Source organism: Salvelinus alpinus, chromosome 22 (assembly GCF_045679555.1).
Source record: "Salvelinus alpinus chromosome 22, SLU_Salpinus.1, whole genome shotgun sequence".
Taxonomy (NCBI): domain Eukaryota; kingdom Metazoa; phylum Chordata; class Actinopteri; order Salmoniformes; family Salmonidae; genus Salvelinus; species Salvelinus alpinus.
In genome coordinates, this window is record NC_092107.1 from 44,863,868 (window position 1) to 44,886,884 (window position 23,017).

General features: G+C 40.2%; 1 protein-coding gene across 1 annotated transcript in view; it reads right to left on the reverse strand.

Annotated features, from left to right (window-relative positions):
• The window catches only part of LOC139549548 (contactin-5-like), a 785,449-nt gene that overhangs the window by 381,238 nt on the left and 381,194 nt on the right, over positions 1-23,017 (reverse strand). The window contains exon 7 of the mRNA XM_071360158.1: positions 5,501-5,596. Within this exon, the coding sequence (XP_071216259.1) occupies positions 5,501-5,596 (96 nt within the window). The remainder of the gene's footprint in view (positions 1-5,500; positions 5,597-23,017) is intronic.

The following is a 23,017-nucleotide window of genomic DNA, read 5'->3' on the forward strand; positions in this document are numbered from 1 at the left end:
GCTCTTGCAGTCATCTTTGCAGAAAATATCCTTTATATTTTATTCATCTTACGTTCAATTGTATTATTCGTTCTATAAAATAATGCCACAGAATTCTTGTCAGCAAATCTTGTCTGCTAAATGAACTAGTGTAGCCCACAGCCATATGGCATAGCTGGATCAGGGACTAACATAAGGATAACTCACAGTATGCTATTCTGATCTTCTGGAATAGATTTTCTTCATATCATGTTTCTTTACAACTGTCTAAAATAAATAATGTATGTATTGTGAAGGTGTAGGCTATGTTAAATGGATTTCTTAGACTTTTTAAAATGTAGATGTTCCAAAGGTCTGCATCAGTGGCTTGTAGGCGGAAGCCAGGAGATGCTAAATGTGTTTGTGTTAATTGTGGTAAAAATTTGTTGAAACAATGTAATGACCGCCACAGCCCTAGTTGAGCTCAACTGTGAATGGTCCTGGTGCACCAAAAAAAGAAGTGTCAAGGGAAGAGAATTTGGATTTGGCTTAACACCGATCACATCACATCAAAAGCAGAACGTTATTTACAAAAAAACTTGAATTGTTGCATCTCGTTGTGTTGTTGGCCTCTGGTGGCTAGCTAGCTAAAATCTTCCCTTCCCTAAATTAGCCATGGATGGAGATATGGATTCGGACTTGTGGTTTTACTTATTTCTCCGTACTGGCCAATGATTAGAACGGTAATTCTGATCCAACCATAAATCTTTATATTTTGCCCCTGTCCCCAGAGAATGGAGTTCTATGTGTAGCTAGATGTAGAAGGCTAATGTTAACTACCTGGCCTGACACATCGTTGCCCTGAAAAGAAGTTAGGCTAGCGAACAAGCGTTTTAGTCAAGACAAAAAAACGTAAAGTGTACACTGTATGGCAGAGTCATAGACCGTCATGAAAGATAGGAGGATGGATTTGGCGTTTCTCTATAAGTTCGGTGTCAACCGTATGCACTCACAGACACACATACATCAGTCCCTTGGACAGCCACATCATATTTGATTGGACTAAATCGTTTTTGGTATCTTTACGTTGTCACTCTATTAAACTAAGCATAGGTGATTTGATGATGTTGAAATGTTGAAATGGGGCTGGCAGCTCCTGTTTACTTAGTGGAGGCAGCTCCTGTTTTCTTAGTGGAGGCAGCTCCTGTTTTCTTAGTGGAGGCAGCTCCTGGTTTCTTAGTGGAGGCAGCTCCTGTTAATTAGTGGAGGCAGCTCCTGTTTACTTAGTGGAGGCAGCTCCTGTTTACTTAGTGGAGTCAGCTCCTGTTTACTTAGTGGAGGCAGCTCCTGTTTTCTTAGTGGAGGCAGCTCCTGTTTTCTTAGTGGAGGCAGCTCCTGTTTTCTTAGTGGAGGCAGCTCCTGTTTTCTTAGTGGAGGCAGCTACTGTTTTCTTAGTGGAGGCAGCTCCTGTTTACTTAGTGGAGGCAGCTCCTGTTTACTTAGTGGAGGCAGCTCCTGTTTACTTAGTGGAGGCAGCTCCTGTTTACTTAGTGGAGGCAGCTCCTGTTTACTTAGTGGAGGCAGCTCCTGTTTACTTAGTGGAGGCAGCTCCTGTTTACTTAGTGGAGGCAGCTCCTGTTTACTTAGTGGAGGCAGCTCCTGTTTACTTCGTGGAGGCAGCTCCTGTTTACTTCGTGGAGGCAGTTCCTGTTTTCTTAGTGGAGGCAGCTCCTGTTTTCTTAGTGGAGGCAGCTCCTGTTTTGTTAGTGGAGGCAGCTCCTGTTTTCTTAGTGGAGGCAGCTCCTGTTTTCTCAGTCGAGGCAGCTCCTGTTTTCTTTTTGACTTGCGGTTCTAAATCAATGGTTGTTCAGAAAAAAAAAAATGGAAACATTAACTTGCTTGACCATGCTATAGGTCATGTAACTATTTGTTACATGCAATTTGCTTTGTGGACTCCACCGGACAGGTGTTGCTCTCCGGTTTTGTGATGAAATAAAGGCGTGGTTGCATTTATTCTGCCATTGTGTCTTCTTATTGTCTTGGCCTTAGGTCTATATATCACTGTGTCAAGGCATAATAACTAACAGGTTATAATATGGCTTTCTTAGGTAGAGGAGAGGGAAATGAGATGAAGAGGGAGAGGAGAGGAAGAGGAAATGGAGAGGAAGAGAGGAGGGAGAGGAAGAGGAGAGGAAGAGAAGAGGAAGAGGAAGAGGGAGAGGAGTGGAGAGGGAGAGGGAAAGGAGAGGAAGAGGAAGAGGGAAAGGAGAGGAAGAGACGAGGGAGAGGAAGAGACGAGGGAGAGGCAGAGGAGAGGAGAGGAGAGGGGAGGAGAGGAGAGGAAGAGGAGAGGAGAGGGAGAGGAGAGGAGAGGAGAGGGAGAGGAGATGAAGAGGAGAGGCAGAGGAAGAGGAAGAGGAAGAGGAAGAGGGAGAGGGAGAGGGAGAGGAGAGGAGAGGAGAGGAGAGGAGAGGAGAGGAGAGGAGAGGAGAGGAGAGGAGAGGAGAGGAGAGGAGAGGAGAGGAGAGGAGAGGAAAAGGGAGAGGAGAGGAAGAGGCGAGGAAGAGGGAGAGGAGAGGAAGATGGAGATGAAGAATGATAGGAGAGGAAGAGGAAGAGAAGAGGAAGCCAGAGAGGAAGAGGAGAAGAGAGCAGAGGAAGAGGAAGGGGAGAGGAGAGGATATGAATAGGAAGCAGAGAGGAAGAGGGAGATGAGAGGAAGGGGAAGAGGAGTGGAGAGGAAGAGGAGAGGAAGAGGGGAGGGAGTGGGAGAGGGAGAGGGATAGAGAGAGAGAGAGAGGAGGAGAGGGAGAGGGATAGAGATAGAGAGAGAGAGAGGGAGAGGAGAGGAAAAGGGAGAGGAGAGGAAGAGGGAGAGGAAAAGGAGAAGAGGGAGTGACCTGGCTGTCCATAAACAGATGAAGGATCTCTATGTTGTTGCTGAGAATTTAATGCAAAGCAGGAAATGCAAACTTGTAGTGTATTTGAGTTTCAAAAAGGCTTCTGAAGTTAATCATGTCCACTTTCCGACCGGATTTGTCTTAACAGAAAATGTATCAACCCTTACAAAAATATTGATTAATTATAATCCAAATAATAATTCACCTTTCCTTTTGCTGCAGAATTATTTTACTATTGTACCAAACTGGCTCAAATGAAGATCCTACATCGGTATATGGCTGATTAACCTCTACTTAACACCCATCCCGGATCCGGGAGCATCCTCATCAGTAAAAGCTGACTAGCATAGCCTAGCATAGCGCCACAAGTAAATAATAGCATATAAATATCATGAAATCACAAGTCCAATACAGCAAATGAAAGATAAACATCTTGTGAATCCAGCCATCATTTCCGATTTTTAAAATGTTTTACAGCGAAAACACAATATGTATTTCTATTAGCTAACCACAATAGCCAAAGACTCAACCGCATATTTTCACCATGTTTCTACCGCATAGATAACAATCACAAAACCGACCAAATACAGATATAATTAGTCACTAACCAAGAAACAACTTCATCAGATGACAGTCTTATAACATGTTATACAATAAATGTATGTTTTGTTCGAAAATGTGCATATTTGAGGTATAAATCATAGTTTTACATTGCAGCTACCATCAAAAATATCACCAAAGCAGCCAGAATAATTACAGAGAGCAACGTGAAATACCTAAATACTCATCATAAAACATTTATGAAAAATACATGGTGTACAGCAACTGAAAGATAAACATCTTGTGAATCCAGCCAATATTTCCGTGTTTTACAGCGAAAACACAATATAGCATTATATTAGCTTACCACAATAGCCAAACACACAACCGCATTTATTCACCGCATAGATAGCATTCGCAAAAACCAGCAAAAGATATAAAATTAATCACTAACCTTGACCAACTTCATCAGATGACAGTCTTATAACATCAGGTTATACAATACACTTATGTTTTGTTCGAAAATGTGCATATTTAGAGCTGCAAACCGTGGTTATACATTGTGAATATGTAGCATCGATTCTCCAGAATGTCCGGAGTTATTTTGGACACCTAATCACCTAATCTGACCAAAGAACTCATCATAAACTTTACATAAAAATACTTGTTGTATGGCAAATGAAAGATACACTGGTTCTTAATGCAACCGCCGTGTTAGATTTTTAAAAATAACTTTACCATAACAAACAGCTTGCGTTATTGCGAGACAGCGCCCACCAAAACGGCAGAGAATAGAAATAACTTTTTCCACAGAAATACGAAATAACATCATAAATTGTTCTTACTTTTGTTGAGCTTCCATCAGAATCTTGTACAAGGAGTCCTAGGTCGAGAATAAATCGTTGTTTGGTTTTAGAATGTCCTTTTCTCCTGTCGAATTCGTGCCACAATGCTAGCCAATGTTGATGACATTCCCAGTTTCTCTCGACGCAAAGAACGGAAAACTACAAAAGTCCAAATAAACGTTGAATAAACTGATAGAACTCGGATGAAAAAACCTGCTTTACGATGCTATTATCACATGCATCAAATAAAATCAGAGCCGGAGATATTAGCCGTGTATACCGAACGCTTATCATAAGACAATATGGAGGTGCTTCCCGCGCCTTGGTAGACAAAGGAAATTCTGGACACATCATTCCAAGAGCTCTTGTTCGACCTCAGATCAAGCTAGACACCCCATTCCACCTTCCACTGCCTGTTGACATCTAGTGGAAGGCGTATGAAGTGCATGCATATCGATAAATATTAGGCAATTGAATAGGCAGGCCCTGAAACAGAGCCACGTTTTCAGATTTTTCACTTCCTGTCTGGAAGTTTGCTGCAAAATGAGTTCTGTTTTACTCACAGATATAATTCAAACAGTTTTAGAAACTTGAGAGTGTTTTCTATCCAATAGTAATAATAATATGCATATTGTACGATCTAGAATAGAGTACGAGGCAGTTTAATTTGGGCACAATTTTTTCCAAAGTGAAAACAGTGCCCCCCTATTGACAAGAAGTTTTAAAGCATCATGTGATGATGAAGATATTTTGTAACAATACACATGCACCTGTATCATCTGCCTGTTTGGGATGCTGAGGCTAAAGAATCATACCTGGTGAATGAGGGGGTGGAGTATACATGAGAATGGTTATGGGTTAGGGGTCAGGGTCTTACCTGGTGAATGAGGGGGTGAAGTATACATGAGAAAGTTTAGGGGTTATGGGTCAAGGGCCAGGGTCTTATCTGGTGAATGAGGGGGTGGAGTATACATGAGAATGGTTAGGGGTCAGGGGTCAGGGTCTTACCTTGTGAATGAGGGGGTGGAGTATACATGAGAATGGTTAAGGGTTAGGGGTCAGGGGTCAGGGTCTTACCTGGTGAATGAGGGGGTGAAGTATACATGAGAATGGTTAGCGGTCAGGGGTCAGGGTCTTACCTGGTGAATGAGGGGGTGGAGTATACATGAGGGGGATTAGGGGTCAAGGGCCAGGGTCTTATCTGGTGAATGTGGTTGAGGGGTATACATGAGGGGGGGTTAGGGGTCAGGGTCTTACCTGGTGAATGAGGGGGTGGAGTACACATGAGCACCACTCCTTGTCCTTCCCTTACAGACACGCCTCCTCTCGTCCTCCCACTGAAAGCCCCCAGATCTGCAACATACAGCATTTACAGTTGCCAGACTATAATGTGGACACAGTTACAGGACTATAATGTAGACACAGTTACAAGAGTATAATTTACACACAGTTACAATACTATAATGTACACACAGTTACAAGACTATTCTGTACACACAGTTACACAATTATTCTGTACACACAGTTACCAGGGTGGGGGACAGAGTTGTCCCAAAAAGCTTTGTAGCCAACGTAGCACAATACTTCTATTGGAAACCCAACTGCACTGCCGTGAAAGAGTACACATTTTAAAGTTAATGTTTGAAGGTCAATATTCTATGACACACTTTAATGTCCTAACATGAAATAATAACCTGTTTAAGTTATAAAGAGCTGCTGACTCAGGTCAGAGCTCAATTGAAGACATAGAGTAGACACCTTTCCAATGGCTCTGCTTCCCACACTCTTAGAAAAAAAGGTGCTATCTAGAACCTAAAGGGGTTGTTTGGCTGTCCCCATAGGAAAACCCTTTGAAAAACCCTTTTTGGTTCCAGATAGAATCTTTTTGAGTTCCATATAGAACCATTTACACAGAGGGTTCTACATGGAACCCAAAAGGGTTCTAACTGGAACAAAAAAGGGTTCTTCAAAGGGTTATCCTATGGGGACAGCCAAACAACCCTTTTGGAACCCTTTTTTCTAAGAGTGCAGGGCGTGTCCAAAATGGTACCCTATTCCCTATATAGCGCCCTACTTTGGACCAGTATCCAATGGTACCCTATTCCCTATACAGAGCACTACTTTGGACCAGGACCCAATGGTACCCTATTCCCTATACAGAGCACTACTTTGGACCAGGACCCAATGGTACCCTATTCCCTATACAGAGCACTACTTTGGACCAGAGCGTGGGAAGCACAACTTTTCAAAGAGTGTGGGCAGCAGAGCCAATGGAAAGGTGTCTACTGGTTGACCCATAACAGAACTGTAATATAACTGGTTGACCCATGACATAACTGTAATATAACTGGTTGACCCATAACAGAACTGTAATATAACTGGTTGACCCATGACATAACTGTAATATAACTGGTTGACCCATAACAGAACTGTAATATAACTGGTTGACCCATGACATAACTGTAATATAACTGGTTGATCCATGACAGAGCTGTAATATAACTGGTTGATCCATAACAGAGCTGTAATATAACTGGTTGATCCATGACAGAACTCTAATATAACTGGTTGATCCATGTCAGAGCTGTAATATAACTGGTTGATCCATGTCAGAGCTGTAATATAACTGGTTGACCCATGACATAACTGTAATATAACTGGTTGATCCATGACAGAGCTGTAATATAACTGGTTGATCCATAACAGAGCTGTTATATAACTGGTTGATCCATGACAGAACTCTAATATAACTGGTTGATCCATGTCAGAGCTGTAATATAACTGGTTGACCCATGACATAACTGTAATATAACTGGTTGATCCATAACAGAACTGTAATATAACTGGTTGATCCATGTCAGAGCTGTAATATAACTGGTTGATCCATAACAGAGCTGTAATATAACTGGTTGATCCATGACAGAGCTGTAATATAACTGGTTGATCCATAACAGAACTGTAATATAACTGGTTGATCCATAACAGAGCTATAATATAACTGGTTGATCCATGACAGAGCTGTAATATAACTGGTTGATCCATAACAGAGCTGTAATATAACTGGTTGATCCATGTCAGAGCTGTAATGTAACTGGTTGATCCATGACAGAGCTGTAATATAACTGGTTGATCCATAACAGAGCTGTATTATAACTGGTTGATCCATGTCAGAGCTGTAATATAACTGGTTGATCCATGACAGAGCTGTAATATAACTGGTTGATCCATGACAGAACTGTAATATAACTGGTTGATCCATGACAGAGCTGTAATATAACTGGTTGATCCATGACAGAACTGTAATATAACTGGTTGATCCATAACAGAGCTGTAATATAACTGGTTGATCCATGACAGAGCTGTAATATAACTGGTTGATCCATAAAAGAGCTTTAATATAACTGGTTGATCCATAACAGAGCTGTAATATAACTGGTTGATCCATGACAGAACTGTAATATAACTGGTTGATCCATGTCAGAGCTGTAATATAACTGGTTGACCCATGACATAACTGTAATATAACTGCTTGATCCATGACAGAGCTGTAATATAACTGGTTGATCCATAACAGAGCTGTAATATAACTGGTTGATCCATAACAGAGCTGTAATATAACTGGTTGATCCATGACAGAGCTGTAATATAACTGGTTGATCCATAACAGAACTGTAATATAACTGGTTGATCCATGACAGAGCTGTAATATAACTGGTTGATCCATGACAGAGCTGTAATATAACTGGTTGATCCATGACAGAGCTGTAATATAACTGGTTGATCCATGTCAGAGCTGTAATGTAACTGGTTGATCCATGACAGAGCTGTAATATAACTGGTTGATCCATGACAGAGCTGTATTATAACTGGTTGATCCATGTCAGAGCTGTAATATAACTGGTTGATCCATGACAGAGCTGTAATATAACTGGTTGATCCATAACAGAGCTGTAATATAACTGGTTGATCCATGTCAGAGCTGTAATATAACTGGTTGATCCATGACAGAACTGTAATATAACTGGTTGATCCATAACAGAGCTGTAATATAACTGGTTGATCCATGACAGAGCTGTAATATAACTGGTTGATCCATAAAAGAGCTGTAATATAATTGGTTGATCCATAACAGAGCTGTAATATAACTGGTTGGTCCATGTCAGAGCTGTAATATAACTGGTTGATCCATGTCAGAGCTGTAATATAACTGGTTGATCCATGTCAGAGCTGTAAAATAACTGGTTGATCCATAACAGAGCTGTAATATAACTGGTTGATCCATAACAGAGCTGTAATATAACTGGTTGATCCATAACAGAGCTGTAATATAACTTGTTGATCCATAACAGAGCTGTAATATAACTGGTTGATCCATGACAGAGCTGTAATATAACTGGTTGATCCATAACAGAACTGTAATATAACTGGTTGATCCATGACAGAACTGTATATAACTGGTTGATCCATGTCAGAGCTGTAATATAACTGGTTGATCCATAACAGAGCTGTAATATAACTGGTTGATCCATGTCAGAGCTGTAATGTAACTGGTTGATCCATGACAGAGCTGTAATATAACTGGTTGATCCATAACAGAGCTGTATTATAACTGGTTGATCCATGTCAGAGCTGTAATATAACTGGTTGATCCATGACAGAGCTGTATTATAACTGGTTTATCCATAACAGAGCTGTAATATAACTGGTTGATCCATGACAGAGCTGTAATATAACTGGTTGATCCATAACAGCACTGTAATATAACTGGTTGATCCATGTCAGAGCTGTAATATAACTGGTTGATCCATGACAGAGCTGTAATATAACTGGTTGATCCATGTCAGAGCTGTAATATAACTGGTTGATCCATAACAGAGCTGTAATATAACTGGTTGATCCATGTCAGAGCTGTAATATAACTGGTTGATCCATGACAGAGCTGTAATATAACTGGTTGATCCATAACAGAGCTGTATTATAACTGGTTGATCCATGTCAGAACTGTAATATAACTGGTTGATCCATGACAGAACTGTATATAACTGGTTGATCCATGTCAGAGCTGTAATATAACTGGTTGATCCATGACAGAACTGTAATATAACTGGTTGATCCATGACAGAGCTGTAATATAACTGGTTGATCCATAACAGAGCTGTATTATAACTGGTTGATCCATGTCAGAACTGTAATATAACTGGTTGATCCATGTCAGAGCTGTAATATAACTGGTTGATCCATGACAGAGCTGTAATATAACTGGTTGATCCATAACAGAACTGTAATATAACTGGTTGATCCATGACAGAACTGTAATATAACTGGTTGATCCATGACAGAGCTGTAGTATAACTGGTTGATCCATAACAGAGCTGTAATATAACTGGTTGATCCATAACAGAACTGTAATCTTCAGTTGATGTCGGAAGTTCACATACACTTAGGTTGGAGTCATTAAAACTTGTTTTTCAACCGCTCCACAAATGTCTTGTTAACAAACTATAGTTTTGGCAAGTCGGTTAGGTCATCTACTTTGTGTATGACACAAGTCATTTTTACAACAATTGTTTACAGACAGATTGTTTCACTTATAACTCACTGCACAATTCCAGTGGGTCAGAAGTTTACATACACTAAGTTGACTGTGCCTGTAATAAACAGCTTGGAAAATTACAGAAAATTATGTCATGGCTTTAGAAGCTTCTGATAGGCTAATTGACATCATTTGAGTCAACTGGAGGTGTACCTGTGGATGTATTTCAAGGCCTACCTTCAAACTCAGTGCCTCTTTGCTTGACATCATGGGAAAATCAAAAGAAATCTGCCAGGACCTCAGACAAAATATTGTAGACCTCCACAAGTCTTGTTAATCATTGGGAGCAATTTCCAAACACTTGAAGGTACGACGTTCATCTGTACAACAATAGTACGCAAGTATAAACACCATGGGACCATGCATCCATCATACCGCTCAGAAAAGGAGACGACTTCTGTCTCCTAGAGATGAACGTACTTTGGTGCGAAAAGTGCAATATACATAGTGTGGTCTATAGAGACTGGTTCAGCTATATATAGTGTGGTCTATAGAGACTGGTTCAGCTATACATAGTGTGGTCTATAGAGACTGGTTCAGTTATACATAGTGTGGTCTATAGAGACTGGTTCAGCTATACATAGTGTGGTCTATAGAGACTGGTTCAGCTATACATTGTGTGGTCTATAGAGACTGGTTCAGCTATACATAGTGTGGTCTATAGAGACTGGTTCAGCTATACATAGTGTGGTCTATAGAGACTGGTTAAGCTATACATAGTGTGGTCTATAGAGACTGGTTCAGCTATACATAGTGTGGTCTATATAGACTGGTTCAGTTATACATAGTGTGATCTATAGAGACTGGTTCAGCTATACATAGTGTGGTCTATAGAGACTGGTTCAGCTATACATAGTGTGGTCTATAGAGACTGGTTCAGCTATACATAGTGTGGTCTATAGAGACTGGTTCAGTTATACATAGTGTGGTCTATAGAGACTGGTTCAGCTATACATAGTGATACATAGTGTGGTCTATAGAGACTGGTTCAGTTATACATAGTGTGGTCTATAGAGACTGGTTCAGCTATACATAGTGTGGTCTATAGAGACTGGTTCAGCTATACATAGTGTGGTCTATAGAGACTGGTTCAGCTATACATAGTGTGGTCTATAGAGACTGGTTCAGCTATACATAGTGTGGTCTATAGAGACTGGTTCAGCTATACATAGTGTGGTCTATAGAGACTGGTTCAGCTATACATAGTGTGGTCTATAGAGACTGGTTCAGCTATACATAGTGTGGTCTATAGAGACTGGTTAAGCTATACATAGTGTGGTCTATAGAGACTGGTTCAGCTATACATAGTGTGGTCTATATAGACTGGTTCAGATATACATAGTGTGATCTATAGAGACTGGTTCAGCTATACATAGTGTGGTCTATAGAGACTGGTTCAGCTATACATAGTGTGGTCTATAGAGACTGGTTCAGCTATACATAGTGCGATCTATAGAGACTGGTTCAGTTATACATAGTGTGGTCTATAGAGACTGGTTCAGCTATACATAGTGATACATAGTGTGGTCTATAGAGACTGGTTCAGCTATAAATAGTGTGGTCTATAGAGACTGGTTCAGCTATACATAGTGTGGTCTATAGAGACTGGTTCAGCTATACATAGTGTGGTCTATAGAGACTGGTTCAGCTATACATAGTGTGGTCTATATAGACTGGTTCAGTTATACATAGTGTGATCTATAGAGACTGGTTCAGCTATACATAGTGTGGTCTATAGAGACTGGTTCAGCTATACATAGTGTGGTCTATAGAGACTGGTTCAGCTATACATAGTGTGGTCTATAGAGACTGGTTCAGTTATACATAGTGTGGTCTATAGAGACTGGTTCAGCTATACATAGTGACACATAGTGTGGTCTATAGAGACTGGTTCAGTTATACATAGTGTGGTCTATAGAGACTGGTTCAGCTATACATAGTGTGGTCTATAGAGACTGGTTCAGCTATATATAGTGTGGTCTATAGAGACTGGTTCAGCTATACATAGTGTGGTCTATAGAGACTGGTTCAGCTATACATAGTGTGGTCTATAGAGACTGGTTCAGCTATACATAGTGTGGTCTATAGAGACTGGTTCAGCTATACATAGTGTGGTCTATAGAGACTGGTTAAGCTATACATAGTGTGGTCTATAGAGACTGGTTCAGCTATACATAGTGTGGTCTATATAGACTGGTTCAGATATACATAGTGTGATCTATAGAGACTGGTTCAGCTATACATAGTGTGGTCTATAGAGACTGGTTCAGCTATACATAGTGTGGTCTATAGAGACTGGTTCAGCTATACATAGTGCGATCTATAGAGACTGGTTCAATTATACATAGTGTGGTCTATAGAGACTGGTTCAGCTATACATAGTGATACATAGTGTGGTCTATAGAGACTGGTTCAGCTATAAATAGTGTTGTCTATAGAGACTGGTTCAGCTATACATAGTGTGGTCTATAGAGACTGGTTCAGCTATACATAGTGTGGTCTATAGAGACTGGTTCAGCTATACATAGTGTGGACTATAGAGACTGGTTCAGCTATACATAGTGTGGTCTATAGAGACTGGTTCAGCTATACATAGTGTGGTCTATAGAGACTGGTTCAGCTATACATAGTGTGGTCTATAGAGACTGGTTAAGCTATACATAGTGTGGTCTATAGAGACTGGTTCAGCTATACATAGTGTGGTCTATATAGACTGGTTCAGATATACATAGTGTGATCTATAGAGACTGGTTCAGCTATACATAGTGTGGTCTATAGAGACTGGTTCAGCTATACATAGTGTGGTCTATAGAGACTGATTCAGCTATACATAGTGTGATCTATAGAGACTGGTTCAGTTATACATAGTGTGGTCTATAGAGACTGGTTCAGCTATACATAGTGATACATAGTGTGGTCTATAGAGACTGGTTTAGTTATACATAGTGTGGTCTATAGAGACTGGTTCAGCTATACATAGTGTGGTCTATAGAGACTGGTTCAGCTATACATAGTGTGGTCTATAGAGACTGGTTCAGCTATACATAGTGTAGTCTATAGAGACTGGTTCAGCTATACATAGTGTGGACTATAGAGACTGGTTCAGTTATACACAGTGTGGTCAATAGAGACTGGTTCAGTTATACATAGTGTGGTCAATAGAGACTGGTTCAGCTATACATAGTGTGATCTATAGAGACTGGTTCAGCTATACATAGTGTGGTCTATAGAGACTGGTTCAGCTATACAAAATGTGGTCTATAGAGACTGGTTCAGCTAATCATAGTGTGGTCTATAGAGACTGGTTCAGCTATACATAGTGTGGTCTATAGAGACTGGTTCAGTTATACATAGTGTGGTCTATAGAGACTGGTTCAGCTATACATAGTTATACATAGTGTGGTCTATAGAGACTGGTTCAGCTATACATAGTGTGGTCTATAGAGACTGGTTCAGCTATACATAGTGTGGTCTATAGAGACTGGTTCAGCTATACATAGTGTGGTCTATAGAAACTGGTTCAGCTATACATAGTGTGGACTATAGAGACTGGTTCAGTTATACATAGTGTGGTCAATAGAGACTGGTTCAGCTATACATAGTGTGGTCAATAGAGACTGGTTCAGCTATACATAGTGTGATCTATAGAGACTGGTTCAGCTATACATAGTGTGGTCTATAGAGACTGGTTCAGCTATACATAGTGTGGTCTATAGAGACTGGTTCAGCTATACATAGTGTGGTCTATAGAGACTGGTTCAGTTATACATAATGTGGTCTATAGAGACTGGTTCAGCTATACATAGTGATACATAGTGTGGTCTATAGAGACTGGTTCAGTTATACATAGTGTGGTCTATAGAGACTGGTTCAGCTATACATAGTGTGGTCTATAGAGACTGGTTCAGCTATACATAGTGTGGTCTATAGAGACTGGTTCAGCTATATATAGTGTGGTCTATAGAGACTGGTTCAGCTTTACATTGTGATACATAGTGTGGACTATAAAGACTGGTTCAGCTATACATAGTGTGGTCTATAGAGACTGGTTCAGCTATACATAGTTTGGTCTATAGAGACTGGTTCAGCTATACATAGTGATACATAGTGTGGTCTATAGAGACTGGTTCAGCTATACATAGTGTGGTCAATAGAGACTTGTTCAGCTATACATAGTTTGGTCTATAGAGACTGGTTCAGCTATACATAGTGATACATAGTGTGGTCTATAGAGACTGGTTCAGTTATACATAGTGTGGTCTATAGAGACTGGTTCAGCTATACATAGTGTGGTCCAAAGAGACTGGTTCAGCTATACATAGTGTGGTCTATAGAGACTGGTTCAGCTATACATTGTGTGGTCTATAGAGACTGGTTCAGCTATACATAGTGTGGTCTATAGAGACTGGTTCAGCTATACATAGTGTGGTCTATAGAGACTGGTTCAGCTATACATAGTGTGGTCTATAGAGACTGGTTCAGCTATACATAGTGTGGTCTATAGAGACTGGTTCAGTTATACATAGTGTGGTCTATAGAGACTGGTTCAGCTATACATAGTGATACATAGTGTGGTCTATAGAGACTGGTTAAGCTATACATAGTGTGGTCTATAGAGACTGGTTCAGCTATACATAGTGTGGTCTATATAGACTGGTTCAGTTATACATAGTGTGATCTATAGAGACTGGTTCAGCTATACATAGTGTGGTCTATAGAGACTGGTTCAGCTATACATAGTGTGGTCTATAGAGACTGGTTCAGTTATACATAGTGTGGTCTATAGAGACTGGTTCAGCTATACATAGTGTGGTCTATAGAGACTGGTTCAGCTATACATAGTGTGGTCTATAGAGACTGGTTCAGCTATACATAGTGTGGTCTATAGAGACTGGTTCAGCTATACATAGTGTGGACTATAGAGACTGGTTCAGTTATACATAGTGTGGTCTATAGAGACTGGTTCAGCTATACATAGTGTGATCTATAGACTGGTTCAGCTATACATAGTGTGGTCTATAGAGACTGGTTCAGCTATACATAGTGTGGACTATAGAGACTGGTTCAGCTATACATAGTGATACATAGTGTGGTCTATAGAGACTGGTTCAGCTATACATAGTGTGGACTATAGAGACTGGTTCAGGTATACATAGTGTGGTCTATAGAGACTGGTTCAGCTATACATAGTGTGGTCTATAGAGACTGGTTCAGCTATACATAGTGTGGACTATAGAGACTGGTTCAGGTATACATAGTGATACATAGTGTGGTCTATAGAGACTGGTTCAGCTATACATAGTGATACATAGTGTGGTCTATAGAGACTGGTTCAGCTATACATAGTGTGGTCTATAGAGACTGGTTCAGCTATACATATTGTAATCTATAGAGACTGGTTCAGGTATACATAGTGATACATAGTGTGGTCTATAGAGACTGGTTCAGCTATACATAGTGTGGTCTATAGAGACTGGTTCAGCTATACATATTGTGGTCTATAGAGACTGGTTCAGCTATACATAGTGATACATAGTGTGGTCTATAGAGACTGGTTCAGCTATACATAGTGTGGTCTTTAGAGACTGGTTCAGCTATACATAGTGTGGTCTATAGGGACTGGTTCAGCTATACATAGTGATACATAGTGTGGTCTATAGAGACTGGTTCAGCTATACATAGTGTGGTCTTTAGAGACGTGTTCAGCTATACATAGTGTGGTCTATAGAGACTGGTTCAGTTATACATAGTGTGGTCTGTAGAGACTGGTTCAGCTATACATAGTGTGGACTATAGAGACTGGTTCAGCTATACATAGTGATACATAGTCTGGTCTATAGAGACTGGTTCAGCTATACATAGTGTGGTCTATAGAGACTGGTTCAGCTATACATAGTGATACATAGTGTGGTCTATAGAGACTGGTTCAGCTATACATAGTGTGGTCAATAGAGACTGGTTCAGTTATACATAGTGTGGTCAATAGAGACTGGTTCAGCTATACATAGTGTGGTCAATAGAGACTGGTTCAGCTATACATAGTGTGGTCTATAGAGACTGGTTCAGCTTTACATTGTGATACATAGTGTGGACTATAAAGACTGGTTCAGCTATACATAGTGTGGTCTATAGAGACTGGTTCAGCTATACATAGTTTGGTCTATAGAGACTGGTTCAGCTATACATAGCGATACATAGTGTGGTCTATAGAGACTGGTTCAGCTATACATAGTGTGGTCAATAGAGACTGGTTCAGCTATACATAGTTTGGTCTATAGAGACTGGTTCAGCTATACATAGTGATACATAGTGTGGTCTATAGAGACTGGTTCAGCTGTACATAGTGTGGTCTATAGAGACTGGTTCAGCTATACATAGTGATACATAGTGTGGACAATAGACACTGGTTCAGCTATACATAGTGTGGTCTATAGAGACTGGTTCAGCTATACATAGTGTGGTCAATAGAGACTGGTTCAGCTATACATAGTTTGGTCTATAGAGACTGGTTCAGCTATACAAAGTGATACATAGTGTGGTCTATAGAGACTGGTTCAGCTATACATAGTGATACATAGTGTGGACAATAGAGACTGGTTCAGCTATACATAGTGTGGTCAATAGAGACTGGTTCAGCTATACATAGTGTGGTCTATAGAGACTGGTTCAGCTTTACATAGTGATACATAGTGTGGGCTATAGAGACTGGTTCAGCTATACATAGTGTGGTCAATAGAGACTGGTTCAGCTATAGTTAGTGTGGTCTATAGAGACTGGTTCAGCTTTACATAGTGATACATAGTGTGGACTATAGAGACTGGTTCAGCTATACATAGTGTGGTGTATAGAGACTGGTTCAGCTATACATAGTGTGGTCTATAGAGACTGGTTCAGATATACATAGTGATACATAGTTTGGTCTATAGAGACTGGTTCAGCTATACATAGTGTGATCTATAGACTGGTTCAGCTATAGATAGTGATACATAGTGTGGACTATAGAGACTGGTTCAGCTATACATAGTGTGGTCTATAGAGACTGGTTCAGCTATACATAGTGTGGTCTATAGAGACTGGTTCAGCTATACATAGTGTGGTCTATAGAGACTGGTTCAGCTATACATAGTGTGGTCTATAGAGACTGGTTCAGCTATACATAGTGTGGTCAATAGAGACTGGTTCAGCTATACATAGTGTGGTCTATAGAGACTGGTTCAGCTTTACATGGTGATACATAGTGTGGTCTATAGAGACTGGTTCAGCTATACATAGTGTGGTCTATAGAGACTGGTTCAGCTATACATAGTGTGGTCTATAGAGACTGGTTCAGCTATACATAGTGTGGTCTATAGAGACTGGTTCAGCTATACATAGTGTGGTCAATAGAGACTGGTTCAGCTATACATAGTGTGGGCTATAGAGACTGGTTCAGCTTTACATGGTGATACATAGTGTGGTCAATAGAGACTGGTTCAGCTATACATAGTGTGGTCTATAGAGACTGGTTCAGCTATACATAGTGTGGTCTATAGAGACTGGTTCAGCTATACATAGTGATACATAGTGTGGTCTATAGAGACTGGTTCAGCTATACATAGTGATACATAGTGTGGTCTATAGAGACTGGTTCAGCTATACATAGTGATACATAGTGTGGCCTATAGAGACTGGTTCAGCTATACATAGTGATACATAGTGCGGTCTATAGAGACTGGTTCAGCTATACATAGTGTGGTCTATAGAGACTGGTTCAGCTATACATAGTGTGGTCTATAGAGACTGGTTCAGCTATACATAGTGATACATAGTGTGGTCTATAGAGACTGGTTCAGCTATACATAGTGATACATAGTGTGGTCTATAGAGACTGGTTCAGCTATACATAGTGATACATAGTGTGGTATATAGAGACTGGTTCAGCTATACATAGTGTGGTCTATAGAGACTGGTTCAGCTATACATAGTGTGGTCTATAGAGACGTGTTCAGCTATACATAGTGTGGTCTATAGAGACTGGTTCAGCTATACATAGTGATACATAGTGTGGTCTATAGAGACTGGTTCAGCTATACATAGTGTGGTCTATAGAGACTGGTTCAGCTTTACATGGTGATACATAGTGTGGTCTATAGAGACTGGTTCAGCTATACATAGTGTGGTCTATAGAGACTGGTTCAGCTATACATAGTCTGGTCTATAGAGACTGGTTCAGCTATACATAGTGTGGTCTATAGAGACTGGTTCAGCTATACATAGTGTGGTCTATAGAGACTGGTTCAGCTTTACATGGTGATACATAGTGTGGTCTATAGAGACTGGTTCAGCTAAAAATAGTGATACATAGTGTGGTCTATAGAGACTGGTTCAGCTATACATAGTGTGATCTATAGACTAGTTCAGCTATACATAGTGATACATAGTGTGGTCTATAGAGACTGGTTCAGCTATACATAGTGTGGTCAATGGAGACTGGTTCAGTTATACATAGTGTGGTCAATAGAGACTGGTTCAGCTATACATAGTGTGGTCAATAGAGACTGGTGCAGCTATACATAGTGTGGTCTATAGAGACTGGTTCAGCTTTACATAGTGATACATAGTGTGGGATATAGAGACTGGTTCAGCTATACATAGTGTGGTCAATAGAGACTGGTTCAGCTATACATAGTGTGGTCTATAGAGACTGGTTCAGCTATACATACTGTGGGCTATAGAGACTGGTTCAGCTATACATAGTGTGGACTATAGAGACTGGTTCAGGTATACATAGTGATATATAGTGTGGTCTATAGAGACTGGTTCAGCTATACATAGTGTGGTCTATAGAGACTTGTTCAGCTATACATAGTGATACATAGTGTGGTCTATAGAGACTGGTTCAGCTATACATAGTGTGGTCAATAGAGACTGGTTCAGCTATACATAGTTTGGTCTATAGAGACTGGTTCAGCTATACATAGTGTGGTCAATATAGACTGGTTCAGCTATACATAGTGTGGTCAATAGAGACTGGTTCAGCTATACATAGTTTGGTCTATATAGACTGGTTCAGCTATACATAGTGATACATAGTGTGGACAATAGAGACTGGTTCAGCTATACATAGTGTGGTCTATAGAGACTGGTTCAGCTATACATATTGTGGTCTATAGAGACTGGTTCAGCTATACATAGTGATACATAGTGTGGTCTATAGAGACTGGTTCAGCTATACATAGTGTGGTCTATAGAGACTGGTTCAGCTATACATAGTGATACATAGTGTGGTCTATAGAGACTGGTTCAGCTATACATAGTGTGGTCAATGGAGACTGGTTCAGTTATACATAGTGTGGTCAATAGAGACTGGTTCAGCTATACATAGTGTGGTCAATAGAGACTGGTGCAGCTATACATAGTGTGGTCTATAGAGACTGGTTCAGCTTTACATAGTGATACATAGTGTGGGATATAGAGACTGGTTCAGCTATACATAGTTATACATAGTGTGGTCTATAGAGACTGGTTCAGCTATACATACTGTGGGCTATAGAGACTGGTTCAGCTATACATAGTGTGGACTATAGAGACTGGTTCAGGTATACATAGTGATACATAGTGTGGTCTATAGAGACTGGTTCAGCTATACATAGTGATACATAGTGTGGTCTATAGAGACTGGTTCAGCTATACATAGTGTGGTCAATAGCGACTGGTTCAGCTATACATAGTTTGGTCTATAGAGACTGGTTCAGCTATACATAGTGTGGTCAATAGAGACTGGTTCAGCTATACATAGTGATACATAGTGTGGACAATAGAGACTGGTTCAGCTATACATAGTGTGGTCTATAGAGACTGGTTCAGCTATACATAGTGTGGTCTATAGAGACTGGTTCAGCTATACATAGTGTGGTCAATAGAGACTGGTTCAGCTATACATAGTGTGGGCTATAGAGACTGGTTCAGCTTTACATGGTGATACATAGTGTGGTCAATAGAGACTGGTTCAGCTATACATAGTGTGGTCTATAGAGACTGGTTCAGCTATACATAGTGTGGTCTATAGAGACTGGTTCAGCTATACATAGTGATACATAGTGTGGTCTATAGAGACTGGTTCAGCTATACATAGTGATACATAGTGTGGTCTATAGAGACTGGTTCAGCTATACATAGTGATACATAGTGTGGCCTATAGAGACTGGTTCAGCTATACATAGTGATACATAGTGCGGTCTATAGAGACTGGTTCAGCTATACATAGTGTGGTCTATAGAGACTGGTTCAGCTATACATAGTGTGGTCTATAGAGACTGGTTCAGCTATACATAGTGATACATAGTGTGGTCTATAGAGACTGGTTCAGCTATACATAGTGATACATAGTGTGGTCTATAGAGACTGGTTCAGCTATACATAGTGATACATAGTGTGGTATATAGAGACTGGTTCAGCTATACATAGTGTGGTCTATAGAGACTGGTTCAGCTATACATAGTGTGGTCTATAGAGACGTGTTCAGCTATACATAGTGTGGTCTATAGAGACTGGTTCAGCTATACATAGTGATACATAGTGTGGTCTATAGAGACTGGTTCAGCTATACATAGTGTGGTCTATAGAGACTGGTTCAGCTTTACATGGTGATACATAGTGTGGTCTATAGAGACTGGTTCAGCTATACATAGTGTGGTCTATAGAGACTGGTTCAGCTATACATAGTCTGGTCTATAGAGACTGGTTCAGCTATACATAGTGTGGTCTATAGAGACTGGTTCAGCTATACATAGTGTGGTCTATAGAGACTGGTTCAGCTTTACATGGTGATACATAGTGTGGTCTATAGAGACTGGTTCAGCTAAAAATAGTGATACATAGTGTGGTCTATAGAGACTGGTTCAGCTATACATAGTGTGATCTATAGACTAGTTCAGCTATACATAGTGATACATAGTGTGGTCTATAGAGACTGGTTCAGCTATACATAGTGTGGTCAATGGAGACTGGTTCAGTTATACATAGTGTGGTCAATAGAGACTGGTTCAGCTATACATAGTGTGGTCAATAGAGACTGGTGCAGCTATACATAGTGTGGTCTATAGAGACTGGTTCAGCTTTACATAGTGATACATAGTGTGGGATATAGAGACTGGTTCAGCTATACATAGTGTGGTCAATAGAGACTGGTTCAGCTATACATAGTGTGGTCTATAGAGACTGGTTCAGCTATACATACTGTGGGCTATAGAGACTGGTTCAGCTATACATAGTGTGGACTATAGAGACTGGTTCAGGTATACATAGTGATATATAGTGTGGTCTATAGAGACTGGTTCAGCTATACATAGTGTGGTCTATAGAGACTTGTTCAGCTATACATAGTGATACATAGTGTGGTCTATAGAGACTGGTTCAGCTATACATAGTGTGGTCAATAGAGACTGGTTCAGCTATACATAGTTTGGTCTATAGAGACTGGTTCAGCTATACATAGTGTGGTCAATAGAGACTGGTTCAGCTATACATAGTGTGGTCAATAGAGACTGGTTCAGCTATACATAGTTTGGTCTATATAGACTGGTTCAGCTATACATAGTGATACATAGTGTGGACAATAGAGACTGGTTCAGCTATACATAGTGTGGTCTATAGAGACTGGTTCAGCTATACATATTGTGGTCTATAGAGACTGGTTCAGCTATACATAGTGATACATAGTGTGGTCTATAGAGACTGGTTCAGCTATACATAGTGTGGTCTATAGAGACTGGTTCAGCTATACATAGTGATACATAGTGTGGTCTATAGAGACTGGTTCAGCTATACATAGTGTGGTCAATGGAGACTGGTTCAGTTATACATAGTGTGGTCAATAGAGACTGGTTCAGCTATACATAGTGTGGTCAATAGAGACTGGTGCAGCTATACATAGTGTGGTCTATAGAGACTGGTTCAGCTTTACATAGTGATACATAGTGTGGGATATAGAGACTGGTTCAGCTATACATAGTTATACATAGTGTGGTCTATAGAGACTGGTTCAGCTATACATACTGTGGGCTATAGAGACTGGTTCAGCTATACATAGTGTGGACTATAGAGACTGGTTCAGGTATACATAGTGATACATAGTGTGGTCTATAGAGACTGGTTCAGCTATACATAGTGATACATAGTGTGGTCTATAGAGACTGGTTCAGCTATACATAGTGTGGTCAATAGCGACTGGTTCAGCTATACATAGTTTGGTCTATAGAGACTGGTTCAGCTATACATAGTGTGGTCAATAGAGACTGGTTCAGCTATACATAGTGATACATAGTGTGGACAATAGAGACTGGTTCAGCTATACATAGTGTGGTCTATAGAGACTGGTTCAGCTATACATAGTGTGGTCAATAGAGACTTGTTCAGCTATACATAGTGTGGTCTATAGAGACTGGTTCAGCTATACATAGTGATACAAAGTGTGGTCTATAGAGACTTGGTCAGCTATACATAGTGTGGTCTATAGAGACTGGTTCAGTTATACATAGTGTGGTCAATAGAGACTGGTTCAGCTATACATAGTGTGGTCTATAGAGACCGGTTCAGCTATACATAGTGATACATAGTGTGGACTATAGAGACTGGTTCAGCTATACATAGTGTGGTCTATAGAGACTGGTTCAGCTATACATAGTGTGGTCTATAGAGACTGGTTCAGCTATACATAGTGTGGTCTATAGAGACTGGTTCAGCTATACATAGTGATACATAGTGTGGTCTATAGAGACTGGTTCAGCTATACATAGTGTGATCTATAGACTAGTTCAGCTATACATAGTGATACATAGTGTGGTCTATAGAGACTGTTTCAGCTATACATAGTGTGGTCTATAGAGACTTGTTCAGCTATACATAGTGTGGACAATAGAGACTGGTTCAGCTATACATAGTGTGGTCAATAGAGACTGGTTCAGCTATACATAGTGTGGTCTATAGAGACTGGTTCAGCTTTACATAGTGATACATAGTGTGGGCTATAGAGACTGGTTCAGCTATACATAGTGTGGTCAATAGAGACTGGTTCAGCTATAGTTAGTGTGGTCTATAGAGACTGGTTCAGCTATACATAGTGATACATAGTTTGGTCTATAGAGACTGGTTCAGCTTTACATAGTGTGATCTATAGACTGGTTCAGCTATAGATAGTGATA